This window comes from Dryobates pubescens, chromosome 35, assembly GCF_014839835.1.
Source record: "Dryobates pubescens isolate bDryPub1 chromosome 35, bDryPub1.pri, whole genome shotgun sequence".
Classification (NCBI taxonomy): domain Eukaryota; kingdom Metazoa; phylum Chordata; class Aves; order Piciformes; family Picidae; genus Dryobates; species Dryobates pubescens.
This window is the reverse complement of record NC_071646.1, coordinates 5,974,460-6,002,160: the sequence shown is the minus strand read 5'-3', so window position 1 is coordinate 6,002,160 and position 27,701 is coordinate 5,974,460. Positions and strand designations below refer to the sequence as shown.

Below are 27,701 nucleotides of genomic sequence, written 5' to 3'. Positions count from 1 at the left end.
AGCAGAGAGAGGACAGTTGGGGACATCCCCATCCTGGGGGCAGGAGGGGCTTGGGGGGGTAGGGGGGTGAGGGGGCTCTCCCCAGCCCTGCTCAGTGTGTGGGGGGGTCCCACACACACACAGCCCCCCCCCCGCCCAGTGTCAGTCCTTTGTCCCGTGGGGGAGGGCCCTGAAGCCAAGGGGGGGGATGGGCACAGCCCCAGCAGCAGCATTCCAGCTCCCCAGGGTCCCCGGGGAGGGGACAAGGGGCGGGGGGGGGTGGGGTGGGGCAGGCCTCAGGCGCTGTTGACCTCCATGTTCTGCATCTGCTCCTCCAGCACCTTCTGGCCTCCCCCCCCGGCCTTCCTCCTGCCCCCCTCCTGCTGCTTCTTCTGCTTCTTGCAGAGCTCCTGCTCGATGGGCGCCGGCCGGACGAAGGGGATCAGCTCCCGCAGGTCTGGGGGGGCACAGAGGGGGAGGGGAGGGATCCAGGCGGTGAGGGGACGCTGGCAGGGCTGCCCCACACCCCCCCCCCAGCTTGGGTGAGAGAAGCAGAACGGTCAGGGCTGGAAGGGAGCTCAAGGCTCAGCCAGCTCCAACCCCCCTGCCATGGGCAGGGACACCTCACACCACAGCAGGTTGCTCACAGCCACCTCCAGCCTGGCTGCAAACACCTCCAGGCAGGAGGCTTCCACCACCTCCCTGGGCAGCCTGTGCCAGGCTCTCACCACCCTCCTGGCCAACAACTTCTTCCTCACAGCCAATCTCCAGCTCCCCACTTCTAGTTCTGCTCCATCCCCCCCCAGTCCTATCCCTCCCTGACCCCCTCCAAAGTCCCTCCCCAGCTTTCCTGCAGCCCCCTGCAGCTCCTGGGAGGCCACAATGAGGTCTCCTGGGAGCCTTCTCCTCTGCAGCCTGCACAACCCCAACTCTCTCAGGCTGTCTGCAGGGCAGCGCAGCTCCAGCCCTCTGCTCCTCCTCCTGGCCCTGCTCTGGACACCTTCCAGCCCCTCCAGAGCCTTCCTGGCACAGAGGCTCCAGAGCTGGCCCCAGAGCTGCAGCTGTGGGCTCAGCAGAGTGGAGCAGAGGGGCAGAATCCCCTCCCTGCCCTGCTGGCCACACTTCTCTTGCTGCAGCCCAGGCTCTGCTTGGCTCTCTGGGCTGCCAGTGCTCCCTGCTGGCTCCTGCTGAGCTTCTCCTCCCCCAGCACCCCCAAGGCCTTTCTGCAGGGCTGCTCTGCAGCCAGTCCCTGCCCAGCCTGGGTCAGTGCCTGGCATTGCCCTGCCCCAGCTGCAGGACCTTGCCCTTGGCCTTTCTGAACCTCCTGAGGTTGTCCTGGGCCCAGCTCTGCAGCCTATCCAGGTCCCTCTGGATGGATCCCTGCCCTCCAGCCTGTCCAGGTCCCTCTGGCTGGATCCCTCCCCTCCAGCCTGCCCAGATCCCTCTGGACGGATCCCTCCCCTCCACCCTGCCCAGCTCCCTCTAGATGGATCCCTCCCCTCCACCCTGCCCAGCTCCCTCTAGATGGATCCCTTCCCTCCACCCTGCCCAGCTCCCTCTGGATGGATCCCTTCCCTCCACCCTGCCCAGCTCCCTCTGGATGGATCCCTTCCCTCCACCCTGCCCAGCTCCCTCTGGATGGATCCCTCCCCTCCACCTGTCAGCAGCACCACACAGCTCGGTGCCAAGGCTGCCTCAGTGCCACTGTCCATGGCACCACCGAAGCTGTTAACCAAGCCTGCTGCCAGGACTGATCCCTGAGGGTCTCCACTTGGACAAGGAAGGGAGGGGAGGAGGTGGCTGGGCCCTACCTGGGGGCATGAAGGCCTGGAGCTTCTCAGGGACACGGATGCCCTCCTCGGTCTGGTGGTTCTCCAGGATGGCACAGATGGTGCGGGTGGTGGCACACATGGTGGCATTCAGCATGTGCACAAACTCCACCTGGGGGGAGGGGGCATGGGCAAGCCATGAGCCAAGAGGGGTGACAAGGCCAACTGCCAGGGCCTGAACTTGGGTCACAACCACCCCAGGGAGGCTGCAGGCTTGGGCCAGAGTGGATGGGAAATGCCCAGTGGGAAAGGCCCTGGAGGGGGCTGGTTGGCAGCGGCTGAAGGTGTGTGCCAGGTGGGCAAGAAGGCCACCAGCAGCCTGGCCTGGGCCAGCTATGGGGTGGGCAGCAGGAGCAGGGCAGGGATTGTCCCCCTGGACTGGGCACAGGTGAGGTTATACCTCAAACCCTGGGGTCAGCTCCGGGCCCTCACTCCAGGAAGGACATTGAGAGGCTGCAGCAGGGCCAGGGAAGGGCAACAGAGCTGGGGAAGGGTCTGGAGAGGAGCAGCTGAGGGAGCTGGGGGGGTTGAGCCTGGAGCAGAGGAGGCTGAGGGAGACCTCTCTGCAGCTCCCTGAGAGGAGGCTGGAGCCAGGGAGGGGAGGGCCTCTTCTCCCATGGAACAAGTGACAGCACAAGAGCAAACAGCTTCAAGCTGCACCCAGCTTGACCATGAGGAACAACTTCCTCCCCTGGAGGGCTGTCCAGGCCTGGCCCAGGCTGCCTGAGGGCAGCGGTGGAGTCCCCAGCCCCGGAGAGGCTTCCGAGCGGCGGTGCCGAGGGCCTGGGCTGGGCTGAGAACCGGCCTGGACCACCTGGAAGCTCTTCTCCAGGCCAAGCAACTGCATGCTTGGAGGGTGGGCTCTGAGCAGGCAGGGCTGAGGCTGACCTTGTCCATCATCTTCTTGGTCTGGCCGTAGCGGATGCGCAGGCGCCGCGCCTGGTAGTCGGTGCAGTTGGAGCAGGAGACCAGCTCGCGGAAGGCGCCGGAGCCGGGGAACCAGGCCTCCAGGTCCAGCTTCTTACTGGCAGCGTGGTTCAGGGAGCCTGCCAGATGGAGGTGGGCACGGCACTGAGTCCCACTCCCCACCCCCTACCCCCCCACGCCCATCCTAGGGGATGGCAGCAAGTTGGGAAGCCTCCGAGGCGGCTTCAGAGGGGGCAGCGAGGCCCTGCCCGGCAGCAGGAGGAGCAGGAGGAGGAGGAGCACAGAATGAAAGCATTCACAGAAGCACCACAGAATCAGTCAGGTTGGAGAAGACCTCAGAGATCAGCAAGGCCAACCTCTCCCCCAGCACCTCCTGACTAACTAAACCCTGGCACCAAGTGCCACATCCAAGCCCCTCCTGAACACCTCCAGGGATGGGGACTCCACCACCTCCCTGGGCAGCACATCCCCAGGGCCAATCTCTCTGCCTGGGAAGAATTTCTTCCTCACCTCCAGCCTGAACCTCCCCTGGCACAGCTTGAGACTGTGTCCTCTTGTTCTGCTGCTGGGTGCCTGGGAGAAGAGCCCAACCCCCACCTGGCTCCAACCTCCCTGCAGGGAGTTGCAGAGAGCAAGAAGGTCTCCCCTGAGCCTCCTCTCCTGCAGGCTAAGCAACCCCAGCTCCCTCAGCCTCTCCTCCCAGGGCTGTGCCCCAGACCCCTCCCCAGCTTTGTTGCCCTTCTCTGGACACCTCCAGCAGCTCAACCTCTTTCCTGACCTGAGGAGCCCCCCCAGCTTTGTTGCCCTTCTCTGGACACCTTCCAGCAGCTCAAGCTCTTTCCTGACCTGAGGAGCCCAGAGCTGGCCACAGGACTCCAGCTGTGGCCTCAGCAGTGCTGAGCACAGGGCAGGATGAGCTCCCTGCTCCTGCTGGCCATTCTCCTGAGGAAGTTAGGACATGGTGGAAGGGACAGCAGGGACAGCCCCAGCATGCCAGGAGGCCTCACTCTGGGTCCTGCTGGCCCTAGAGGACAGAGTCTCAATCTGTGCCAGGGGAGGCTCAGGCTGAAGGTGAGGAAGAAATTCTTCCCAGCCAGAGAGATTGGCCCTGGGGATGTGCTGCTCAGGGAGGTGGTGGAGTCCCCATCCCTGGAGGTGTTCAACAGGGGCTTGGAGGTGGCCCTTGGAGCCAGGGTTTAGATGATCAGATGGTGCTGGGTGACAGCTTGGACTTGCTGATCTCTGAGGTCTTCTCCAACCTGACTGATTCTATGGTTCCAGAGCAGAGCCTCCCCCATGCTGCACACCCCAGGGCCGAGGCAGCTCAGCGCTGAGGCCAAGCCTGGGGACAGACCCCGTGGGGAGGCAGAGCCGGGGCTGAAGCTGAGCCAGTAAGGAGGTCAGGGTCACAGGGACACCCAAGGGGTTGGCAGGGGTGGGTGCTGCCCTCTGGGGCAGCCTGTGGCAGGCAGAGAGGAGAAGCCCCCAGGCCTACCTGAGACGATGTTGACGACGTGGTAGGGGATGCCCAGGGACTGGTAGAAGTCCTCGGCCGTGGCCATCATCTCCTCAAACACCTCCCAGGACTTGTTGTCGTGGGGTGAGGCATAGACAAACTGCTCAATCTGCAGGGGCAAGGCAGGAGCTGGGCACCCCTCACCCTGGTGCCAGCCCTGGGGCACTGCCCCACACCAACAGGGGCTGGGCAGTGCCAGGCACAGGCTGGAAGCCACCTCCGAGATCATCTCCTCCAACCCCCTCGGCCACAGGCTGCTCCAGGCCTCATCCAGCCTGGCCCTGAACACCCCCAGGCAGGAGGCAGCCACAGCCTCCCTGGGCAGCCTGTGCCAGGCTCTCACCACCCTCCTACTGTAGAACTTCTTCCTCAGCTCCAGTCTAACCCTGCTCTGCCTCAGCTCCAAACCCTTCCCCCTGGGCCTGGCTCCAGACCCCCTCAGCAAAAGTTCTCTCTGCAGCCTTCCTGCAGGATCCCTTCAGGTCCTGGCAGGCAGCTCTGAGGTCTCCCTGGAGCCTTCTCTTCTCCAGGCTGCACACCTCCAGCTCCCTCAGCCTGTGCTCATGATCAGCCCTTGGAGCATCTTTGTGGCCTCCTCTGTCCTCACTCCAGCAGCTCTGTGTCCTTCTCCTGCTGGGGACAGCAGCACTGGAGGCAGGATTGGAGGTGAGGTCTCAGCAGGGCAGAATCCCCTCTCTTGCCCTGCTGCCCACCCTGCTCTGGCTGCAGCCCAGCACCCAGCTGAGAGCACTGCTGGCTCCTGGGGAGCTGCTCAGCGCCTTGCACCCCCAAGTCTCTTCTCCCAGAGCTGCTCTCAACTGTCAGGGCTGGAAGGGAGCTCAAGGCTCAGGCAGCTCCAAGCCCCTGCCATGGGCAGGGACACCTCACACCACAGCAGGTTGCTCACAGCCACCTCCAGCCTGGCTGCAAACACCTCCAGGCAGGAGGCTTCCACCACCTCCCTGGGCAACCTGTGCCAGGCTCTCACCACCAACAACTTCTTCCTCACAGCCAATCTCCAGCTCCCCACTTCTAGTTCTGCTCCATCCCCTCCAGCCCTGTCCCTCCCTGACCCCCTCCAAAGTCCCTCCCCAGCTTTCCTGCAGCCCCCTGCAGCTCCTGGGAGGCCACAAGGAGGTCTCCTGGGAGCCTTCTCCCCTCCAGCCTGCACAACCCCAACTCTCTCAGGCTGTCTGCAGAGCAGAGCAGCTCCAGCCCTCTGCTCCTCCTCCTGGCCCTGCTCTGGCCACAGCCTGCATGAGTGCCTGGGGCTTGACCCAAATAGGAGCTGTGGGGGCTGGCAGAGGCCCTGCAGAGCCGGGGGGGGGGAGGGCTGTGGGGGGCTCACCTTCTCGAACTGGTGGACGCGGAAGATGCCGCGGGTGTCGCGGCCGTGGGAGCCCACCTCCTGGCGGAAGCAGGTGGAGAGCCCCGCGTACTTGAGGGGCAGGTCCTCGGGCCGCAGCCACTCGTCGCGGTGCAGGGCGGCGATTGGCTGCTCCGAGGTGGCAATCAGGTACTTCTCGTCGATGGAGCTGTCCTCCGCCCTCTCGCTGCCTTTGCCGATCACCTTGGCGACAGCAAGGCGCAGGCGTCCAAGCCCCAGCTGCTGCCCCCGGCTCCCTGCCCCCCAGCTGCTTCCCCTGGCTCCACAGCTGCTTCCCCTGCATCCCTACCCCCAAGCTGCTTCCCCCTGCATCCCTACCCCCAGCTGCTTCCCCTGGCTCCACAGCTGCTTCCCCTGCATCCCTACCCCCAAGCTGCTTCCCCCTGCGTCCCTGCCCCCAGCTGCTTCCCCTGCATCCCTACCCCCAGCTGCTTCCCCTGGCTCCACAGCTGCTTCCCCTGCATCCCTACCCCCAGCTGCTTCCCCTGGCTCCACAGCTGCTTCCCCTGCGTCCCTGCCCCCAGCTGCTTCCCCTGCATCCCTACCCCCAGCTGCTTCCCCTGGCTCCACAGCTGCTTCCCCTGCATCCCTGCCCCCCAGCTGCTTCCCCTGGCTCCACAGCTGCTTCCCCTGGCTCCACAGCTGCTTCCCCTGCATCCCTACCCCCAGCTGCTTCCCCTGGCTCCACAGCTGCTTCCCCTGCGTCCCTGCCCCCAGCTGCTTCCCCTGGCTCCACAGCTGCTTCCCCTGCATCCCTAACCCCAGCTGCTTCCCCTGGCTCCACAGCTGCTTCCCCTGCATCCCTACCCCCAGCTCCTTCCCCTGGCTCCACAGCTGCTTCCCCCTGGCTCCCTACCCCCAGCTGCTTCCCCTGGCTCCACAGTTGCTTCCCCTGCATCCCTACCCCCAAGCTGCTTCCCCTGCATCCCTACCCCCAGCTGTTTCCCTACCCCCAGCTGCTTCCCCCTGGCTCCCTACCCCCAGCTGCTTCCCCTGCATCCCTACCCCCCAGCTGCTTCCCCTGCATCCCTACCCCCAGCTGCTTCCCCTGGCTCCCTACCCCCAGCTGCTTCCCCTGGCTCCACAGCTGCTTCCCCTGCATCCCTACCCCCAGCTGCTTCCCCTGCATCCCAACCCCCAGCTGCTTCCCCTGCCTCCCTACCCCCAGCTGCTTCCCCTGGCTCCACAGCTGCTTCCCCTGCATCCCTACCCCCAGCTGTTTCCCTACCCCCAGCTGCTTCCCCCTGCATCCCTACCCCCAGCTGCGTCCCCCTGGGTCCCTGCCCCCAGCTGCGTCCCCCTGGCTCCACAGCTGCTTCCCCTGCATCCCTACCCCCAGCTGCCTTCCCTGGCTCCCTACCCCCAGCTTCGTCCCCCTGGGTCCCTGCCCCCAGCTGCTTCCCCTGGCTCCCTACCCCCAGCTGCTTGGCCCTGGGTCCCTAGGGAGGCCTGGCAGGGAGAGCCAGGCAGGGGCAGGCTGGCTCAGGGCAGGCAGCAGCTGCTGTTCGCAGCTCCTTTGGCCTCCTTCAGAGGCACTGGTGGCATCCTGCCGGCAGGGATGGGGGCAAGAGCCCTCCCTGGCACATCACCATGACAAGCACCCCAGCTGGGAAGGTGGAGCCAGAGCCACGTCTGGACCCCAGAGCCACATCTGGACCCCAGAGCCACATAGAGATGGAGCCAGAGCCACATCTGGAGCCCAGAGCCATGTGAAGAAGGATCCAGAGCCACATCTGGACCCCAGAGCCACATCTGGACCCCAGAGCCACCTGATGATGGAGCTGGAGCCACCACTGCTGCTTCCCCTGGCAGCTGGCTCCCTGCCCTGTGTGGTGGTGGCTCAGTGGGCCAGGCAGTGCCCGGGGGGGGCAGGCAGTGCCCGGGGGGGCCAGGCAGTGCCCAGGGGGGGCCAGGCCGTGCCCAGGGGGGGGCAGGCCGTGCCCAGGGGGCAGCTGCTGGGCAGGGAGCCGCTCACCTTGTAGAGCTCCTCGTCGAACTGGCTGAGCTGGGCCACCTCCTGCATCCCCCTCCTGGGGGGCCAGGCTGTGCCCAGGGGGGGCCAGGCAGTGCCCAGGGGGGGGCCAGGCCGTGCCCAGGGGGGGCCAGGCCGTGCCCAGGGGGCAGCTGCTGGGCAGGGAGCCGCTCACCTTGTAGAGCTCCTCGTCTTACTGGCTGAGCTGGGCCACCTCCTGCATCCCCTCCTGGGGGGCCAGGCTGTGCCCAGGGGGGGCCAGGCAGTGCCCAGGGGGGGCCAGGCCGTGCCCAGGGGGCAGCTGCTGGGCAGGGAGCCGCTCACCTTGTAGAGCTCCTCGTCTTACTGGCTGAGCTGGGCCACCTCCTGCATCACCTCCTGGGGGGCCAGGCTGTGCCCAGGGGGGGCCAGGCCGTGCCCAGGGGGGGCCAGGCCGTGCCCAGGGGGGGCCAGGCCGTGCCCAGGGGGCAGCTGCTGGGCAGGGAGCCGCTCACCTTGTAGAGCTCCTCGTCGAACTGGCTGAGCTGGGCCACCTCCTGCATCACCTCCTTGCGCATGAAGAAGGGGGGGTACACCGGGGTGTAGCCCCTGGCACGCAGGCTCTGCAGGGCATACTGGATCAGGGCCTGCTCCAGGAACACCAGGGGGCCCTGGGGGACGAGGCAGGACACCGCCTGTCAGCCAGCCGGCCCCGAGCACCGACCCTGCCGGCTGGGCAGGCCTGGAGCTCACGGCGGCCCCAGGCTGCTCCCAGGCTGCGCCAGGCCAGGCTCAGCACCGGCCTGGGGACGCTGCAGTGGAGCTGGAGGCTGCCCAGGCCCCGGGGGAGGTGGGGAGGCAGAGCCTGTGCCACACAGAGGCTCCTCTCACCACAGAGAGGTTGGCCTGGGTGAGGGGAAGCCACAGCCTTCATCCTCCCTTCTTTCCCTCAGCTCCTGTGCCCCCAGCTGGGCTCAGGACCTCCCACACTGCTCAATTGCTCTGGTGGCCAGGGGGGGAATAGGGCAGGGAGAGGGAGTAAGGGGCAGGGAGAGGGGGGCATGGGGCAGGGAGAGGGAGTAAGGGGCAGGGAGAGGGGGGCATGGGGCAGGGAGAGGGGGAGGCAAGGGGCAGGGAGAGGGGGAGGCAAGGGGCAGGGAGAGGGAGGCATGGGGCAGGGAGAGGGAGGCATGGGGCAGGGAGAAGGGGAGGCAAGGGGCAGGGAGAGGGGGAGGCAAGGGGCAGGGAGAGGGGGAGGCAAGGGGCAGGGAGAGGGAGGCATGGGGCAGGGAGAGGGAGGCAAGGGGCAGGGAGAGGGGGAGGCAAGGGGCAGGGAGAGGGGGAGGCAAGGGGCAGGGAGAGGGAGGCATGGGGCAGGGAGAGGGAGGCAAGGGGCAGGGAGAGGGGGAGGCAAGGGGCAGGGAGAGGGAGGCAAGGGGCAGGGAGAGGGGGAGGCAAGGGGCAGGGAGAGGGGGAGGCAAGGGGCAGGGAGAGGGAGGCATGGGGCAGGGAGAGGGAGGCAAGGGGCAGGGAGAAGGGGAGGCACAGTGCAGGGAGAAGGGGAGGCACAGTGCAGGGAGAAGGGGAGGCACAGTGCAGGGAGAAGGGGAGGCACAGGGCTGGTGCTGGGCTGTGGCACACCTCACCTGGCATAGCCTGGCATGGCATGGCCCAGCATGGCACCACACACCTGCAGCCCCCCAGCCTCTCACCTCCGGGGTCACCCCCCACCCCCCCAGGGGAGGAGAGGCCACCACCACCCCCTCCCCCCTGCCCCCAGGGCCCTCCCTCAGCTCCCAGACCCTTCCCCTCCCCCAAGCCCGGGGGGGCTGGCTGGCACCTTGAGGAAGTAGCCCCTGCTGCCAGCCACCACGGCGCCCTTCTCCCCCTCGTAGCCATCCACCATCACCACCAGGTCCACGTGGGAATACTTCTTCCTGCAGCTGCAGTCTCCCCACTCCCTCTCCACCTTGTTGTCCACATCCTGCACAGAGACTTGTGGCAGCATGGAGCTGGTTGGGCTGGAGAAGACCTTCCAAGGCCACGGGGGCCAAGCCTGCACCCAGCCCTGCCCCGGGGCACCACCACCCCATGGCCCTCAGCACCACAGCCCTGAAACCCTCCCCACCAGGGCTGGGGACTCCACCACTGCCCTCAGGCCAGGCCTGGGCAAGCCTCAAGGGGCAGAAATTGTTCCTCATGGCCAAGCTGAACCTCCCCTGGGGCAACTTGAGGTCGTTTCCTCTCATCCTGTTGCCTGGGAGCAGAGCCCAAGCCCCACCTGGCTCCAGCCTCCTCTCAGGGAGCTGCAGAGAGCAAGGAGGTCTCCCTCAGCCTCCTCTTCTCCAGGCTGAACACCCCCAGCTCCCTCAGCTGGAGAGGGCTGTGGGCAGCAGCGTGCCCTGGGATGCTCAGCCTGGAAGCCCAAGCCCTCAGCAGCTCCACTTCTGCAGCCACTTGGCAGCCAGCCCAGGGCCACTCTGCTTCCCCCCCCCCCCGGGACAGAATTCCAGCGGGATGAATGCAGGCAGCAGAGGGGAGATTCTTCCCCCCACTCTTTGGAAGCACTTTCCCATGGAACCCCCCAACAAAGGCCCTGTCCAGCCCTGTCTGAGCTGCTCTTTGTGTGCTCCCAGCAGGACCGCGCTGCCTTGTCATGCAGATTCCCTTCAGCCACCCGGGGAGCAGGGGGGGAGGGTCTGCGGGGGGCCCTGCCCAGCCTCGTCTGGCCGTGCTGAAGCGGGAGGGGGAGGAGGAAGAGGGGGGAGGGGGAGGAGGAGGGGCCGCACCTCGTCGTTGCTGATGGGCACCGAGGGGTGCAGCAGGTTGCCGATCTCCCGCAGGCTCTCGAAGCGCTCAGCCTCCAGCCGCAGGCGCTCGGCGTCGCACTGCAGGATGGCCTCATCGATCAGCAGCCTGACCTGCTTGATCTGTGACACCTGCAGCGCCTGAGAGGAGACCCCCCCGTGAGCTGGGCAGGGGCACAGGCCACCCAGGAGCCGCCAGGGGGCTGGGGCTCCTCAGGGACCCTCACCCTGCTAGCTAAGTGTGGCTCCTCAGGGACCCTCACCCAGCCTGGCCAGCTTCTGGAGCGAGACCATGAGCTGGAGACACCAAACCAGAGCCTCAGGGGACAGAAGAGAGGCTCTGAACAGCAGCCAGACCTGCTTGAGCTTGACCTGAAGAGTCTGAGACAGACCCCTGTGAGCTGGGCAGGGGCACAGGCCACCCAGGGGCTGCCAGGGGCCTGGGGCTCCTCAGGGACCCTCACCCTGCTAGCTAAGTGTGGCTCCTCAGGGACCCTCACCCAGCCCACAAGGCTTCTAGAGCGAGGCCATGAGCTGGAGACACCAAACCAGAGCCCCAGGGCACAAAGGAAGGACACAAGTGAGGCTCTGAACAGCAGCCAGACCTGGGCAGGGGCACAGACCACCCAGGGGCCGCCAGGGGGCTGGGGCTCCTCAGGGACCCTCACCCTGCTAGCTAAGTGTGGCTCTTCCAGCCGAGCATGGCTCCTCAGGGACCCAGCCTGGCCAGCTTCTGGAGTGAGGCCATGAGCTGGAGACATCAAACAAGAGCCCCAAGGCACAAAGGAGGGACACAAGTGAGGCTCTGAAGAGCAGCCAGACCTGCTTGAGCTGGCAGACCTGCAGAGCCTGAGCCAGACCCCTGTGAGGTGGGGAGGAGGACAAACCACCCAGGGGCTGCCAGCTGAGTGTGGCTCTGCCAGCCAAGCATGGCTCCTCAGGGACCCTCACCCTGCCAGCCAAGCATGGCTCCTCAGGGACCCTCACCCTGCCAGCCAAGCATGGCTCCTCAGGGACCCTCACCCTGCCAGCCAAGCATGGCTCCTCAGGGACCCTCACCCTGCCAGCTGAGCATGGCTCCTCAGGGACCCTCACCCTGCCAGCTGAGCATGGCTCCTCAGGGACCCTCACCCTGCCAGCTGAGCATGGCTCCTCAGGGACCCTCACCCTGCCAGCCAAGCATGGCTCCTCAGGGACCCTCACCCTGCCAGCCAAGCATGGCTCCTCAGGGACCCTCACCCTGCCAGCTGAGCATGGCTCCTCAGGGACCCTCACCCTGCCAGCCAAGCATGGCTCCTCAGGGACCCTCACCCTGCCAGCTGAGCATGGCTCCTCAGGGACCCTCACCCAGCCCACAAGGCTTCTGGACTAAGATCAGCTTCTGGAGCGAGGCCATGAGCTGGAGACACCAAACAGGACCCCAGGGCACAAAGGAGGGACACAAGTGAGGCTCTGAACAGCAGCCAGACCTGGGCAGGGGCACAGACCACCCAGGGGCCGCCAGGGGGCTGGGGCTCCTCAGGGACCCTCACCCTGCCAGCTGAGTGTGGCTCTGCCAGCCAAGCATGGCTCCTCAGGGACCCTCACCCAGCCCACAAGGCTTCTGGAGTGAGACCATGAGCTGGAGACACCAAACAAGAGCCCCAGGGGACAGAGGAGGGGCTCTGAACAGCAGCCAGACCTGCTTGAGCTTGACCTGAAGAGCCTGAGACAGACCCCTGTGAGCTGGGTAGGGGCACAGACCACCCAGGGGCTGCCAGGGGCCTGGGGCTCCTCAGGAACCCTCACCCTGCCAGCTGAGTGTGGCTCTGCCAGCCAAGCATGGCTCCTCAGGTACCCTCACCCAGCCCACAAGGCTTCTGGAGTGAGACCATGAGCTGGAGACACCAAACAAGAGCCCCAGGGGACAGAGGAGGGGCTCTGAACAGCAGCCAGACCTGCTTGAGCTGGCAGACCTGCAGAGCCTGAGCCAGACCCCTGTGAGCTGGGGAGGAGGACAAACCACCCAGGGGCTGCCAGCTGAGTGTGGCTCCTCAGGGACCCTCACCCAGCCCACAAGGCTTCTGGACCCAGCCCAGCTTCTGGAGTGAGACCATGGTCTGGAGACACCAAACAGGACCCCAGGGCACCAAGGAGGCACACAGGTGAGGCTCTGAAGGGGCCTGCAGTGTCAGACAGGGCCTGGCAGGGCCAAGGAGCAGAGGCAGCTCCAGGGCAGCTCGTTAAACGTCACAGCTAACGAACTGGGAAGGGAAAGAGCAGGGAGGAGAGCACAGGGAGAGGACATGGAATGATGGAGGCTGCTCAGATCCTCCCTGGCATGCTGAGGAGGAGCCCCAGGCTTCTGAGCTGCCACCAACCAAGGCTGGAACAGACACTGAGCAAGAGCTGCCTGGGGCCAGAGGGGAATATGGCTTCTCCTGGCCGGGGGGGTTGGGCAGCGTCCCCTGGCCTGGTGCTGGGCTTTGGGCACCTCCCACCTTCAACCTGGGCAACCAGAGGTGAAGCTCTGGGCAAGCTGGGTGGAGTGGAGGCCCAGGGTGGGGAGATGAGGTGAGACTCACCCCCAGGACATCAGCCGTGAGCTCGTCGAGGTTCTGCGCGCTCTCCGGCACCGACTCGTCCGTCCCCACGGGCTCCTTCCTCTGCAGGGGAAGCAGCAGCCACAGCCCCCTCAGCACAGGGGCAGCAAGCTGGGGGCAGGAGCTGAGCTGCCAGAGGCCAGCAGAGCCCTGCAGAGGGCCCTCAACAGCCTGGGCAGAGGGGCAGAGGCCAAGGGCAGGAGATTGAGCACATCCAAGTGCCAGGGGCTGCACCTCGGCCACAGCAACCCCAGGCAGGGCCACAGGCTGGGGGCAGAGTGGCTGAGAGCAGCCAGGCAGAGAGGGACCTGGGGGGAGTGGGGGACAGCAGCTGAACAGGAGCCAGCAGTGTGCCCAGGGGGCCAAGAAGGCCAAGGGCAGCCTGGCCTGCAGCAGGCAGAGTGTGGCCAGCAGCAGCAGGGAGCTCATCCTGCCCTGTGCTCAGCACTGCTGAGGCCACAGCTGGAGTCCTGGGGCCAGCTCTGGGCTCCTCAGGTCAGGAAAGAGGTTGAGCTGCTGGAAGGTGTCCAGAGAAGGGCAACAAAGCTGGGGAGGGGTCTGGGGCACAGCCCTGGGAGGAGAGGCTGAGGGAGCTGGGGTTGCTTAGCCTGCAGGAGAGGAGGCTCAGGGGAGACCTTCTTGCTCTCTGCAACTGCCTGCAGGGAGGTTGGAGCCAGGTGGGGGTTGGGCTCTTCTCCCAGGCACCCAGCAGCAGAACAAGAGGACACAGTCTCAAGCTGTGCCAGGGGAGGGTTAGGCTGGAGGGGAGGAGAAAGAGAGATTGGCCCTGGGGATGTGCTGCCAAGGGAGGTGGTGGAGTCCCCATCCCTGGAGGGGTTTAGGAAGAGCCTGGCTGAGGCCCCTGGTGCCATGGTTGGGTTGATCAGATGGTGCTGGGTTGGACTTGGTGAGCTCTGAGCTCTTTTCCAACCTGGTTGATTCTATTCCATTCTAAACTGGTTTAGAGTAAAGCCTGAGGGGCAAAACATTCCTCGGGGGGGGAGGGAGAGGCCTGGAGAGGGGAAGCTGGGGGAGATGGCAGCAGTCAGTGACATCCCAGCAGCAGGAGGCTGCCAGGCCCTCACCTTCATCTTGTCCCCAATGGTTTTGCTGCAGAGGTTCTTCAGCTTGTTCAGGTTATCAGCTCTGAACCTGCCTGCAGAGCAAGGGGAGGCAGCTGTCAGCCTGCCAGGCAGTGGGGGCTGGGACCCCCACCTGGCACCCCAAAGCCTCAGTGGGAGCAGGGCAAAGGGATGGCAGCTCCAAGGGGGACCCTTTGCTGCTGCGGCCCCAGGGGCTCTGGAAGCAGAGAGGTGGTGTGGGGCAGAGCTGTGGGGAGAGCAGGGGGATGGTCACATAGGGGTAAACAGCTGGAGAGACACAGCCCTGGGGCATGGGCTCCCTGGGACCCCAGCCCTGGGACCCCAGCCCTGGGACCCCAGCCCTGGGACAGGGCCTCCCTGGGCCCCCAGCCCTGAGACAGGGCCTCCCTGGGACCCCAGCCCTGGAACCCCAGCCCTGGGACCCCAGCCCTGGGACAGGGCCTCCCTGGGCACCCAGCCCTGGGACCATAGAATGCCTCAGGCTGGAAGGCAGCCTGGAAGGTCATCCTGAGCTCCCTTGCAGGCAGCAGGGACACCTCCAGCTGGAGCAGGCTGCTCAGAGCCTCATCGAGTCTGAGCACCAGGGGCTGCAGGGACCCAGGGGGCTGGGGCCACAGCAGGAGGGGACCAGGGAGGTCACAGCACATTGGAGGCTGGAAGGGACCGTGGGGTCCAACCCCCTCGGTGCCACCAGGGATGGGAAGAGCAGAGCCCAGGAGCAGCCATCCCCTCCTGGCCATGCAGCCCAACCCCGGGCAGGGGGAGGGCAGGAGCAGGGGCAGCACAATCCTGGGGCAGGGAGCAGCAAGTGGGGAGAGCCAGGGAGCAGGACAGGAGGTGAGGCAGGGAACAGTGAGGGGGGAGAGCCAGGGAGCAGGACAGGAGGTGAGGCAGGGAACAGTGAGGGCGAAGAGCCAGGGAGCAGGACAGGAGGTGAGGCAGGGAACAGTGAGGGGGAAGAGCCAGGGAGCAGGACAGGAGGTGAGGCAGGGAACAGTGAGGGGAGAGAGCCAGGGAGCAGGACAGGAGGTGAGGCAGGGAACAGTGAGGGGGGAGAGCCAGGGAGCAGGACAGGAGGTGAGGCAGGGAACAGTGAGGGGGGAGAGCCAGGGAGCAGGACAGGAGGTGAGGCAGGGAACAGTGAGGGGGAAGAGCCAGGGAGCAGGACAGGAGGTGAGGCAGGGAACAGTGAGGGGGAAGAGCCAGGGAGCAGGACAGGAGGTGAGGCAGGGAACAGTGAGGGGGGAGAGCCAGGGAGCAGGACAGGAGGTGAGGCAGGGAACAGTGAGGGGGGAGAGCCAGGGAGCAGGACAGGAGGTGAGGCAGGGAACAGTGAGGGGGGAGAGCCAGGGAGCAGGACAGGAGGTGAGGCAGGGAACAGTGAGGGCGAAGAGCCAGGGAGCAGGACAGGAGGTGAGGCAGGGAACAGTGAGGGGGAAGAGCCAGGGAGCAGGACAGGAGGTGAGGCAGGGAACAGTGAGGGGAGAGAGCCAGGGAGCAGGACAGGAGGTGAGGCAGGGAACAGCGAGGGGGGAGAGCCAGGGAGCAGGACAGGAGGTGAGGCAGGGAACAGTGAGGGGGGAGAGCCAGGGAGCAGGACAGGAGGTGAGGCTGGGAACAGTGAGGGGGGAGAGCCAGGGAGCAGGACAGGAGGTGAGGCAGGGAGCAGCAAGGGGGGAGAGCCAGGGAGCAGGACAGGAGGTGAGGCTGGGAACAGCGAGGGGGGAGAGCCAGGGAGCAGGACAGGAGGAGGTGAGGCAGGGAACAGCGAGGGGGGAGAGCCAGGGAGCAGGACAGGAGGTGAGGCAGGGAACAGTGAGGGGGAAGAGCCAGGGAGCAGGACAGGAGGTGAGGCTGGGAACAGTGAGGGGGAAGAGCCAGGGAGCAGGACAGGAGGTGAGGCTGGGAACAGTGAGGGGGAAGAGCCAGGGAGCAGGACAGGAGGTGAGGCAGGGAACAGTGAGGGGGAAGAGCCAGGGAGCAGGACAGGAGGTGAGGCTGGGAACAGTGAGGGGGAAGAGCCAGGGAGCAGGACAGGAGGTGAGGCTGGGAACAGTGAGGGGGAAGAGCCAGGGAGCAGGACAGGAGGTGAGGCTGGGAACAGTGAGGGGGAAGAGCCAGGGAGCAGGACAGGAGGTGAGGCAGGGAACAGTGAGGGGGAAGAGCCAGGGAGCAGGACAGGAGGAGGTGAGGCTGGGAACAGTGAAGGGGGAGAGCCAGGGAGCAGGACAGGAGGTGAGGCAGGGAACAGTGAGGGCGAAGAGCCAGGGAGCAGGACAGGAGGTGAGGCTGGCAGCGTCCCCTGGCGCCATGGCAGCGGCAGGAAGAAGGATTGCATCAGCCGGCTGCCGGCCAGCGCATCCTGCCGGCTGGCCCCACGCTGCCTGCCCCATGCTGCCTGCCCCACGCTGCCTGCCCCACACTGCCTGCCCCACGCTGCCTGCCTGCCCCACGCTGCCAGCCACTGCCCCCCTCTGCAGCCGCCCCCTTTCCCCACCCCCCAAGCCCTGCCAAGCCTGGCTGGTGCCGAGGGATGAAAGGGCTCCGGGGTACAGTGGAGGTGGGGAGCAGGGCAGGGCTGGAGCCGGGGCGTGGGGAGGCAGAGCCGGCAGGACCAGGCTCGTTCACACCAGGGCAGAGCCAGGGGAGTCTGCAGCTGCCTCTTTCACCCCGGGGGGAGGGGGGCCGGGGGGGCTTTGGGGTACCCACCCCCACTCTCCTCTGTGCCCCAGCAACCACCACCGGCTCCTGCAGCCCCAGCAGCACCCCCAGCCCCGGGGTGGGAGGGGGGGATGGGGAGGCAGCCCCCCTCCGGCTGCCCCAGGGTAGAGGGGTGGCAGAGGGTGGGACGCCCCTCCCCCGCCCCCAGCCCTGCAGCAGTGCGGATCGGGGAGTGGATTACTGCGGATCACCCTGGGGCTGGATCACCCTGGGGCTGGATCACCCCCTGGGGCTCCACCTGTAAGCCCAGGGAAGGGATCGGCCCCAAGGCAGCCGGAGGAGGAGTGCAATGGAGAGGGGATCCCTCAGGAGAGCCCCCAGGGAAGGGGCTGAGTGGGGTCCCCCCAAGGACAGACCCCTCAGGGATGCACCCCCCCGGATCTCCCAGCCCCGGAGGAGAAAGATCTCCCCCCCCGAGGAGATCCAGAGGGGCTGGGAGGGGTCCCCCAAAGGTGCCCCTGCCCGGGGAGCAGGTTGGGATCAGTCTGGGGAAGAGGGCTGGGAAGGCATCACCCAAAGGCTGCCCCGCAGTGGGGAGGGGGTTGGGATCCAGCTGGGCACAGGCTGCTGGGGCAGGAGGGGAACAGAGACAGCCCCGGGGGGAGCCCTGGGGGGGCATCACCTGGGGTCAGGCTGCTGGGAACAGAGACAGCCCTGGGGGGGTCCAGGGGGGAATCACCTGGGGCGAGGCTGCTGGGAACAGAGACAGCCCTGCGGGGGTCCAGGGGGGCATCACCTGGGCACAGGCTGCTGGGGAGGAGGGGAACAGAGACAGCCCCTGGGGGGGGGTCCAGGGGGGCATCACCTGGGGGCACAGGATGCTGGGGCAGGAGGGGAACAGAGACAGCCCCTGGGGGGGGGTCCAGGGGGGCATCACCTGGGGGCACAGGCTGCTGGGGCAGGAGGGGAACAGAGACAGCCCCTGGGGGGGTCCAGGGGGGCATCACCTGGGGCGAGGCTGCTGGGGCAGGAGGGGAACAGAGACAGCCCCTGGCGGGAGGGCAGCCGGGGGAGCATCACCTGGGGCCAAACCCCCAGGCTGCAGGGGGCTGACAGGGCCGCCCCCACCCCACCCGGGAGGCCTACAAGAGCAGGGTGAGAAGGTCCCCTCTGGAGCGGGGGGGGGAGGGATGCGCCCGGACCCCTCAGGTCCCATCCGGTCCCCTCAGCCCCCTCCCCAAGCCCCCCCGGCCCCACGTACACCTCCGCCAGGCGCCGTCGGCCCGCACCAGGGCGTCCACCAGCGCCGGGTCCTTGAAGCGCTTGCGCTGCATGTCCCGCACCATGGCGGGGTCGCCGCCCTTGTCGGCGCGGAACAGGTCCAGGTCCAGCACCATGATGGCGGCGCCGCAGCTCCTGTCAGGCCCCGCCGCGGCCGGGCGCCGCCGCGCATGCGCGGGGGAGGGGCCTCCGGCGCTGCGCATGCGCGGCCGGCACACAGGCGCGGCGCCCCGCGCCGGCCGCGCCGCCGCCGCCCGGCAGGAGGCGCTGTGCGTGCAGCCTGCGGAGTGCCGCCGGCCAGCGGCGCCCCCTGGCGGCTCGGAGGTGAAGAGGAGTCGCGGGGGTTGGTGCCGCGCATCCCGGGGACCACCACCACCCCCCCCCCACCCCCCCCGGGGGTTCTGGGTGTCTGCTGCGGCGGCCCCGGGCACCCTTGGGTGCCCCTCGGCCTCCTCGGCAAGTCCCAGCGGTTCTGATGGCCTCGGGGTTACCCCCGGGCTGCACTCCGCACCCGCCAGCATCCCCGGCGGGCACTGAGGGGCCCCCAAAATCCCCTTTGTGCCACCCTACGGCACCCCGTGGCACAACCACGGCTCCCCCTGGCACTCAATGGTGCAACCATGGCACCCTCACAGCACCCCATGGCACCCCGTGGCACAACCACGGCTACCCACGGAACGCAGTGGTGCAACCATGGCACCCCCACGGCACCCCCACAGCACCCCATGGCACAGCCATGGCATCCAATGGCTCCCCATGGCACCCTGTGGCAAAGCCACGGCTCCCCATGGCACAACCACAGCACCCCATGGCACAGCCATGGCACCCCCACAGATGCCTATGGCACCCCATGGCACAGCCATGCTGTTCCCATCCTGGGGGGCTCGTGGGTGCCCTCACCCATTTGGGGGCACTGCCAGGGGGGGTGACAAAGATCCATGGTAAGCGTGGTGCCAGGCCACAAGGCTCCCCTGGCACCGTCTGGGAAAGGAGGAGACCTGGCAGTTGGCATTGGTGCCCACCCCGCTGTGCCAGGGACTGTGGGCTCTGCAGGAAGGAGGGGATGTGGGCAGTGGGTCCATGGAGTGCCATGCCAGGGGCACACACTGCCCCCTGTGCCAGGGCAGGGGGGGGAGATGCCATGCCAGGGGCTCCTGGCAGTGGGCACCTGCCTGGGGGCAGAGTCACCCAAACTGCTCAGCTTGTGCTGGTGGCCACATGGGGCAAGGAGAGGTGGGCACAGGGCTGGCATCGGGCTGTGGCACACTCCAGCTGGCATGGCACAGCACAGTGTGGCCTGGCATGGCCTAGCCTGGCATCACACAGCATGGCCTCACCTTGCCTGGCATCACCTGGCCTGGCTTGGCAGATCCTGGTCGTGGCTTGGCAGACCTTGGCACCCTGAGCTGTACCATCAGCCATGCCATGCCTGCAGCTGGCACACTCATGTGCACCCTTCTCCTCCCCTTCCAATGTGCCCAACCCCCGTGGGCACCCCCAGCCCACACATGAGCCCCCCCCCCAATGTGGGCACCCTCAGGGCCTGGTGTGCCCCTGGGGGTGGCACAAGGGTGGCACAGGGGTAACAGGGGAGTGGGAGGAGGTGATGTAGAGTGGCACAGGGTGGCACAAGAGTGGCACAGGGGTAAGAGGGGGGTGAGAGGGGGTGATGTGGGGTGGCACAGAGTGGCACAGTGGTGACAGGGGGTGAGAGGGGATGATGTAGGGTGGCACAGGGTGGCACAGTGGTGACAGGGGGTGAGAGGGGATGATGTAGGGTGGCACAGGGTGGCACAGTGGTGACAGGGGGTGAGAGGGGATGTTGTGGGGTGGCACAGTGGTGACAGGGGGTGAGAGGGGATGATGTGGGGTGGCACAGGGTGGCACAGTGGTGACGGGGTGAGAGGGGATGATGTAGGGTGGCACAGGGTGGCACAGTGGTGACAGGGGGTGAGAGGGGATGATGTGGGGTGGCACAGGGTGGCACAGTGGTGACGGGGTGAGAGGGGATGATGTAGGGTGGCACAGGGTGGCACAGTGGTGACAGGGGGTGAGAGGGGATGATGTGGGGTGGCACAGGGTGGCACAGTGGTGACAGGGGGTGAGAGGGGATGATGTAGGGTGGCACAGGGGTGATGCTGGGGGTGGCAGGGGGCTGACCCGGGGGCGACGCAGAGTGACACAGGGCTGAGGCGGGGAGGGGGGAGGGACGACGCAGGGGTGCCAGGGGAGGGCAAGGGGGTGCCGGGGGGGTGCCAGGGGAGGTGCCAGGGGGCAGCAGACACCCGGAGCCGGCGTACAAACCCCGCAGCTGTATTTGGCACTGCTGGCTGCGGGGAACCAGGGGGGGGACAATGTACAAAAGCTGTCCCCAAGCTCCGGTCCCGAGCGGGTCCCTAAGGCCACGTTGAGGAGGGGGAGGAGGAGAGAGGGAGGGGGGGAAGGGCGAAGGGGGGGTGAGGGGTGGGCACAGTGCCCCCTCCGACCCTGTCACAGCTCCATGCCAGCGCTGCTGGACGTCTTCAGTGGCACCGAGTCGAAACCATCCGGGGTCCGCTGCGGGGAGCGAGGAGTCAGCGAGGGGACAGCCCCCGGGACCCCCCCCCCGACACACCCCCCGGGTGTCCTCCCCCACTATGCCCCCCCGGCTGTCCTCCCCTGCAGTGCCACCCACTGTGCCACCCCCCGGGTGTCCTCCCCCACTGTGCCCCCCCGCCTGTCCTCCCCTGCAGTGCCACCCCCTGTGCCCCCCTCCGGTGTCCTTCCCCCCTGTCCTCCCCCCCTTGGTGTCCTCCTACCCTGTGCCACCCCCTGAGCTCCCCCCCGGGGTGTCCCCCCCAGGGTGGGAAACTCAGGCCCGGAGGGAACCACCCTGCCCACCCCTGGAGCTTCCCTGGTGGCTGCTTTGGGGCTGTGTCCCCTCCGTGCCAGCCTGTGTGCCCTCCCTGTCCCCCCACGTCCCCTTCCTCTCACCCTGTGTCCCCTTTGTGTCACTCCCTGTGCCCCCCTGGGGGGAGGAAACTGAGGCACGGAGTGCCTGGCACCACCCCTGGGGCTCCTCTGGTGGCTTCTCTGGGGCTGTGTCCCCTTCCTGTCACCCTGTGTCCCCTTTGTGTCACTCCCTGTGCCCCCCAGGCTGGGCAGCACCACCCCTGGGGCTTCTCTGGTGGCTTCCCCGGGGCTGTGTCCCCCCTGTGCTTGTCCCCCCCAAGGGTGGGGAAACTGAGGCACGGAGTGAGCCACCTCACCCCTGGGGCTCCTCTGGTGGCTCCTCCAGGCTTGTGTCCCCTTTGTGTCACTCCCTGTCCCACTCAGGATGGGGAAACTGAGGCACGGAGTGAACAGCACCACCCCTGGGGCTTCCCTGGTGGCTTCCCTGGGGTTGTGTCCCCCCCTGTGCTTGTCCCCCCCAGGGTGGGGAAACTGAGGCATGGAGTGAATGGCATCACCCCTGCGGCTCCTCTGGTGGCTTCTCTAGGGCTGTGTCCCCTTTGTGTACCCTCAAGTGTCCCCCCCCAGGGTGGGGAGACCGAGGCACGGAGTGAATGGCATCACCCCTGTGGCTTCCCTGGGGCTTTGGCCCCTTTGTGTCACTCTCTGACCCCCTCAAGATGGGGACCCCGAGGCACAGAGTGCCTGGCACCACCCCTGGGGCTTCTCTGGTGCCTTCCCTGGGGCTGTGTCCCCTTTGTGTCACTCCCTGTCCCTCCCAGGGTGGGGAAACTGAGCCACGGGGCTCCTCTGGTGGCTTCCCTGGGGCTGTGTCCCCTTTGTGTCACTCCCTGTCCCCCCCAGGATGGGGACCCCGAGGCACGGGGTGCCTGACACCACCCCTGGGGCTTCCCTGGTGGCTTCCCCGGGGTTTTGTCCCCCTCAGGATGGGGACCCCGAGGCACGGAGTGCCTGGCACCACCCCTGGGGCTCCCCCGGGCTCCTGCCCCTCTTACCTTGGCCGTCAGGGCCTTGATTTTACCGAAAAGCGACTTTTTGGTGGCAAAGAGGAGGTCGTCCTCGGCGTCCTCGCCCTCCATGATGGCACAGCTGTCGGGCGCCGCCAGCTCGCTCTCCTTCGCCGCCGCGTTCATCACCAGCTTCGAGTATTTGTACTCCAGCCTGGTGCCCAGCCCAGGGGTGGCATCAACCCCCCCTTCCTGCCGCCGCCACCCCCCACACCTAGGCGGGGTTGCTTGGAGGAGGGGGGGAGGTGGGGGCTGTCCCCCTCCCCACCCACCCCACCCCCGGCGCCACCTACTTTCGGTTCTTCTTCCAGAAGTAGGCGGCGAGGGCGGCGAGGAGGACGGCGGCGGCGGTGCCAGCCGAGATGCCAACCTTCAGCCAAAAGTCGGCGCTGCGGCAGCTCCGCACCGCCTGGGGGGGCAAGCTCTGCCCGCCGCGGCACAGCCGGGGCTCCCGCCACACGTAGGTGGTCCTCTGAGGGGTGGGGGGAGACAATAAAACAAGGGGGGGGGTCAGGAGGGTGGGTGGTGCCCGGCCCCCACCCCCCAGGCCCCCCACGACCCCACCCCAAGACGATGGAGTGGTGCCCGCTGCGAGGGTCACAAAAAGGGGCTCAGGAGTGTCGGGGGTGGGCACCCTCGCAGCGGGCACCACTCCACCGTCTTGAGGTGGGCACTACCCACCCTCCTGACCCCACCCCAAGAGGGTGGGGGCGTGGTGCCCACCGCGAGGGCGCCACCTGGGTCACACAAAGGAAGACAGGCGGGTGGGTAGTGCCCACTCCCACGACCCCACCTCAAGACGGTGGAGTGGTGCCCGCTGCGAGGGTGGTACTTGGGTCACAAAAAGGGGGGCAAAGGGGTGGGTAGCGCCCACCCCGACCCCCCAACCCCACCCCGCGAAGGTGGGGGCGTGGTGCCCGCTGCCAGGGCTGCACCCGGGTCATAAAAAGGGGGGCAGGAGGGTGGGTAATGCCCACCCCCGACCCTCCTGACCCCACTTCAAGACGGGGGAGTGGTGCCCACTGGTGCTTGGGTCATAAAATGGGGGTCAGGAGTGTGGGTGGTGCCCGAACTCCACGCCCACGACCCCCACGACCCCACCTCAAGACGGGGGCGGCGTGGTGCCCACTGCAAGGGTGGTACCTGGGTCATAAAAAGGGGGGGCGGGAGGCTGGGTAGTGCCCACTCCCGACCCTATCCCAAGACGGCACCTGGGCCACAAAAAGGGGGTCAGGAAGGTGGGTAGTGCCCACCCCAGAGCCCCCAACTCCACTCCAAGATGCCTCGGGCGTGGTGCCCGCTGCGAGGGCGGTACCTGGGGCACAAAAGGGCGGTCAGGAGGGCGGGTAGTGCCCACCCCAAAACCCCCCAGCCCCACCCCAAGACGCCTCGGGCGTGGTGCCCGCTGCGAGGGCGGTACCTGGGGCACAAAAGGGCGGTCAGGAGGGCGGGTAGTGCCCACCCCAGACCCTCTAACCCCACCCGAAGATGCTGGTGGTGTGGTGCCCGCTGCCAGGGCTGCACCTGGGTCATCAAAAGGGGGTCAGGAGGGCGGGTAGTGCCCACCTCAAACCCCCCAGCCCCACCCCAAGACGCCTCGGGCGTGGTGCCCGCTGCGAGGGCGGTACCTGGGGCACAAAAGGGCGGTCAGGAGGGTGGGTAGTGCCCACCCCAGACCCGCTAACCCCACCCAAAGATGCTGGTGGTGTGGTGCCCGCTGCGAGGGCGGTACCTGGGTCGCACAAAGGGGTCAGGAGGGCGGGTAGTGCCCACCTCAGACCCCCCCCAACCCCACCCGAAGACGCTAGTGGCGTGGTGCCCGCTGCGAGGGCGGTACCTGGGGCACAAAAGGGCGGTCAGGAGGGTGGGTAGTGCCCACCTCAGACCCCCCCCAACCCCACCCGAAGACGCTAGTGGCGTGGTGCCCGCTGCGAGGGCGGTACCTGGGTGCCAGCGAGGCAGGCGCCGACGATGGGGCGGTAGTGGCTGGAGGAGCAGCGGGGACAAGCCTCGCCGCTCACCCACAGGAAGTGGAAGGTGCAGCCGTCGCAGGTGCCCTCGGGGCATTTGCTGGAGGAGGGCACAGCAAAGGAGCTGCAGAGGCTCGGCTGGGGCTGACAACCCCCGCGGCGGCCACCACGGGGCCAGCGAGGTGCCCAGAGTGACCTCCCCCCGGGGCACCAGCAGGGTGGGCAAAGAGAAAGAGGTGCCAGGGTGGGCAAGGAGAAGGAGGTGCCAGGGTGGGGAGGTTGTGAGGGGGGATCATGGAATCAGAGAACTGTCAGGGTTGGAAGGGAGCTCAAGGCTCAGGCAGCTCCAAGCCCCTGCCATGGGCAGGGACACCTCACACCACAGCAGGTTGCTCACAGCCACCTCCAGCCTGGCTGCAAACACCTCCAGGCAGGAGGCTTCCACCACCTCCCTGGGCAGCCTGTGCCAGGCTCTCACCACCCTCCTGGCCAACAACTTCTTCCTCACAGCCAATCTCCAGCTCCCCACTTCTAGTTCTGCTCCATCCCCCCAAGTCCTGTCCCTCCCTGACAGGGCATGGCCTGAAGCTGTGCCAGGGGAGGGTGAGGTTGGATGTTAGGAAGCAATTCCTCATGGAAAGGGCAAAGAGAGCCTGGAATGTGCTGCCCAGGGAGGTGGTGGAGTCCCCAGCCCTGGAGGGGTTTAAGGCAAGGTTGGATGTGGCACTCAGTGCCATGGTCTGCTCCAGGTGGTGGTGCTGGGGCAGAGGCTGGATGCTCTCAGAGCTTCATTCCAGCCTCTGGGGCAGGTGGTGCTGGGGCAGGGGCTGGGTGCTCTCAGGGCTCCATTCCAGGCTCTGGGGCAGGTGGTGCTGGGGCAGGGGCTGGATGCTCTCAGGGGTCCATTCCAGCCTCTGGGGCAGGTGGTGCTGGGGCAGGGGCTGGATGCTCTCAGGGGTCCATTCCAGCCTCTGGGGCAGGTGGTGCTGGGGCAGGGGCTGGATGCTCTCAGAGCTCCATTCCAGCCTCTGGGGCAGGTGGTGCTGGGGCAGGGGCTGGATGCTCTCAGGGCTCCATTCCAGCCTCTGGGGCAGGTGGTGCTGGGGCAGGGGCTGGATGCTCTCAGGGCTCCATTCCAGCCTCTGGGGCAGGTGGTGCTGGGGCAGGGGCTGGATGCTCTCAAAGCTCCATTCCAGCCTCTGGGGCAGGTGGTGCTGGGGCAGGGGCTGGATGCTCTCAGAGCTCCATTCCAGGCTCTGGGGCAGGTGGTGCTGGGGCAGGGGCTGGATGCTCTCAGGGCTCCATTCCAGCCTCTGGGGCAGGTGGTGCTGGGGCAGGGGCTGGATGCTCTCAGGGCTCCATTCCAGCCTCTGGGGCAGGTGGTGCTGGGGCAGGGGCTGGATGCTCTCAGAGCTCCATTCCAGGCTCTGGGGCAGGTGGTGCTGGGGCAGGGGCTGGATGCTCTCACAGCTCCATTCCAGCCTCTGGGGCAGGTGGTGCTGGGGCAGGGGCTGGGTGCTCTCAGAGCACACCTCCACAACTCCCCCCCCAGTCCCCCTACCCTCCAGGGTCCCCAGCTGTGCCCCTGGCACCCACCTGGGCACGCTGAGGCTGCCAGCTCCGGGGCGCAGAGGGTCGCAGCGCAGGCGGATGGCAGTGGCCCTGCCCCCGCTGCAGGGCTGGGTGACGTCGTTGGACCTGGCAAGGGGCACACGGGAGGGCAGGGGGCACCAGAGGGGTCCCTGGGGGGTTGTCACACCCCCCCACACCCCCTGGAGCCAGGCCACCCCTCCTCACCTGTAGAAGAAGATGATGTCTGGCAGGCTGGGGTGGCCGGGGGGGAAGAGCTCAGGGGGGGAGGTGATGCCATCCAGGGTGGCACTGGTGGTGACGCCTGCAGGGACAGAGGGGTGCCCCTGTGCCACGGGCTGGGGTGCCACTTGGTATAGGAGTGGCATAGGAGTGTCCCTGTGGCACAGGGGGGGAGCAGGGGCAGCAGGATGTCCCCATGGCACAGTGGCACCAGGGTGTTCCCATGGCACAGGAGTGGCATAGTGGTACCAGAGCACCCCCATGGCTCCAGAGCATCCCCATGGCACAGGAGTGGCACTGTGGTACCAGGGTGTCCCCATGGCACAGGAGTGGCACAGTGCCACCAGAGTGTTCCCATGACACTAAGGGTGTCCCTGTGGCACCAGGGCATTCCTGTGGCACCAGGGTATCCCCATGGCATCAGGGCATCCCCGTGGCATTAAGGGCATCCCCATGGCACCAGGGCATCCCTGTGGCACAGGGGTGTCCCAGTGGCAGAAGAATGTCCCCATGGCACGGGGGTATCCCCATGGCACAGGAGTGGCACAGTGCCACCAGAGTGCTCCCATGGCACTAAGGGTGTCCCAGTGGCACCAGGGCATCCCAGTGGCACAAAGATGTCCTCGTGGCACCAGGGTATCCCCATGGCACTAAGGGCGTCCCCGTGGCACCAGGGCATGGCACGGGGGTGTCCCAGGGGCAGGGGGGGCAGCAGGGGGGCAGCGGGGGGGGGGGGGGGGGCAGCAGGGGTGCCCTCGGGGGGGCCGTCTCACCCAGCAGGCGGTCTGCCAGGCTGACGGGCTGCGAGGACACTGCCACCTTGTAGCCCATGACGTCGGGGGGCACCACGATGGCCTGGCACACGTAGGCTGCCACCAGGCGGGCAGCGTCGCCCTCGCCGGGGGGCAGCCGAGCGTCCGTCACGTTGTCCGTGCAGACGGCGACCTTCCGGCCCTGCCGGCACACCGCCCGCGCTGCTGGGGGGCTGCTGGGGGGGCCGGGGGGCTGCTGGGGGGCTGCTGGGAGGGTTCTGGGGGTGCATGGGGGGCTGCTGAGGGTGCATGAGGGGCTGGTGGGGAAGCTCGGGGGGCTGCTGGGGGGGGGTTCTGGGGGTGCATGGGGGGCTGCTCGGGCGGCTCGGGAGCTGCTGGGGGGGCTGTTGGGGGTGATGTGAGGGCTGGTGGAGGGGTGCTGGGGGTGCTGGGGAGGGGTTGATGTTTGGGCTCCTGGGGGTGCACGGAGTGGTGCTGGAGGTGATGTGGGGGCTGCCGGGGGTGCATGGGGGCTGCCGGGAGGGCTTTGGGGGCTTCTGGGGGTGCTGTTACGGGCACTGTGGGTGCTATGGGTGCTGTTACGGGCACCGTGGGTGCTGTTATGGGCACCGTGGGTGCTATGGGTGCTGTTATGGGCACTGTGGGTGCTATGGGTGCTGTTATGGGCATTGTGGGTGCTGTGGGTGTTGTTATGGGCACTGTGGGTGCTATGGGTGCTGTTATGGGCACTATGGGTGCTGTGGGTGTTGCTATGGGTGCTATGGGTGCTGTGGGTGCTGTTATGGGCACTGTGGGTGCTGTGGGTGTTGTTATGGGCACTGTGGGTGCTGTTATGGGCACCGTGGGCGCTATGGGTGCTGTGGGTGCTGTTATGGGCACCGTGGGTGCTATGGGTGCTGTGGGTGCTGTTATGGGCACTATGGGTGCTGTGGGTGTTGTTATGGGTGCTATGGGTGCTGTGGGTGTTGTTATGGGCACTGTGGGTGCTGTTATGGGCACCGTGGGCGCTATGGGTGCTGTGGGTGCTGTTATGGGCACTATGGGTGCTGTGGGTGTTGTTATGGGTGCTATGGGTGCTGTGGGTGCTGTTGTGGGCACCGTGTGCTCCTTGGCGGGCGCCGCGGGCGCTGCCAGGCGGTGCCGGGGCCGCCGCCGGGCGCTGCC

The 27,701-nt window shown here is 67.1% G+C and overlaps 2 protein-coding genes across 2 annotated transcripts in view; both read right to left on the bottom strand.

Moving 5' to 3' along the window:
- Nucleotides 1–251: 251 nt before the first annotated feature.
- SARS1 (seryl-tRNA synthetase 1) lies at nt 252–18,186 on the bottom strand. The gene is made up of 11 exons (XM_054176556.1): nt 18,004–18,186; nt 14,064–14,134; nt 12,961–13,041; nt 10,379–10,537; nt 9,430–9,573; nt 8,105–8,260; nt 5,600–5,821; nt 4,231–4,360; nt 2,697–2,854; nt 1,791–1,920; nt 252–436 (listed from the first exon to the last, which is right to left on the bottom strand). Exons 1-11 carry the CDS (start codon nt 18,137–18,139, stop codon nt 276–278), a joined length of 1,548 nt encoding a protein of 515 aa, XP_054032531.1. The 5' UTR covers nt 18,140–18,186; the 3' UTR covers nt 252–275.
- Nucleotides 18,187–20,459: 2,273 nt separating this feature from the next.
- ELAPOR1 (endosome-lysosome associated apoptosis and autophagy regulator 1) overlaps nt 20,460–27,701 on the bottom strand; it is a 29,704-nt gene continuing 22,462 nt past the window's right edge. The window contains exons 16-22 of the mRNA XM_054176546.1: nt 26,538–26,718; nt 25,750–25,846; nt 25,549–25,650; nt 23,926–24,052; nt 22,276–22,454; nt 21,971–22,136; nt 20,460–20,579 (exon numbers count right to left, since the gene is read on the bottom strand). Of these exons, the coding sequence (XP_054032521.1) occupies nt 20,514–20,579; nt 21,971–22,136; nt 22,276–22,454; nt 23,926–24,052; nt 25,549–25,650; nt 25,750–25,846; nt 26,538–26,718 (918 nt within the window). The 3' untranslated portion in view covers nt 20,460–20,513. The remainder of the gene's footprint in view (nt 20,580–21,970; nt 22,137–22,275; nt 22,455–23,925; nt 24,053–25,548; nt 25,651–25,749; nt 25,847–26,537; nt 26,719–27,701) is intronic.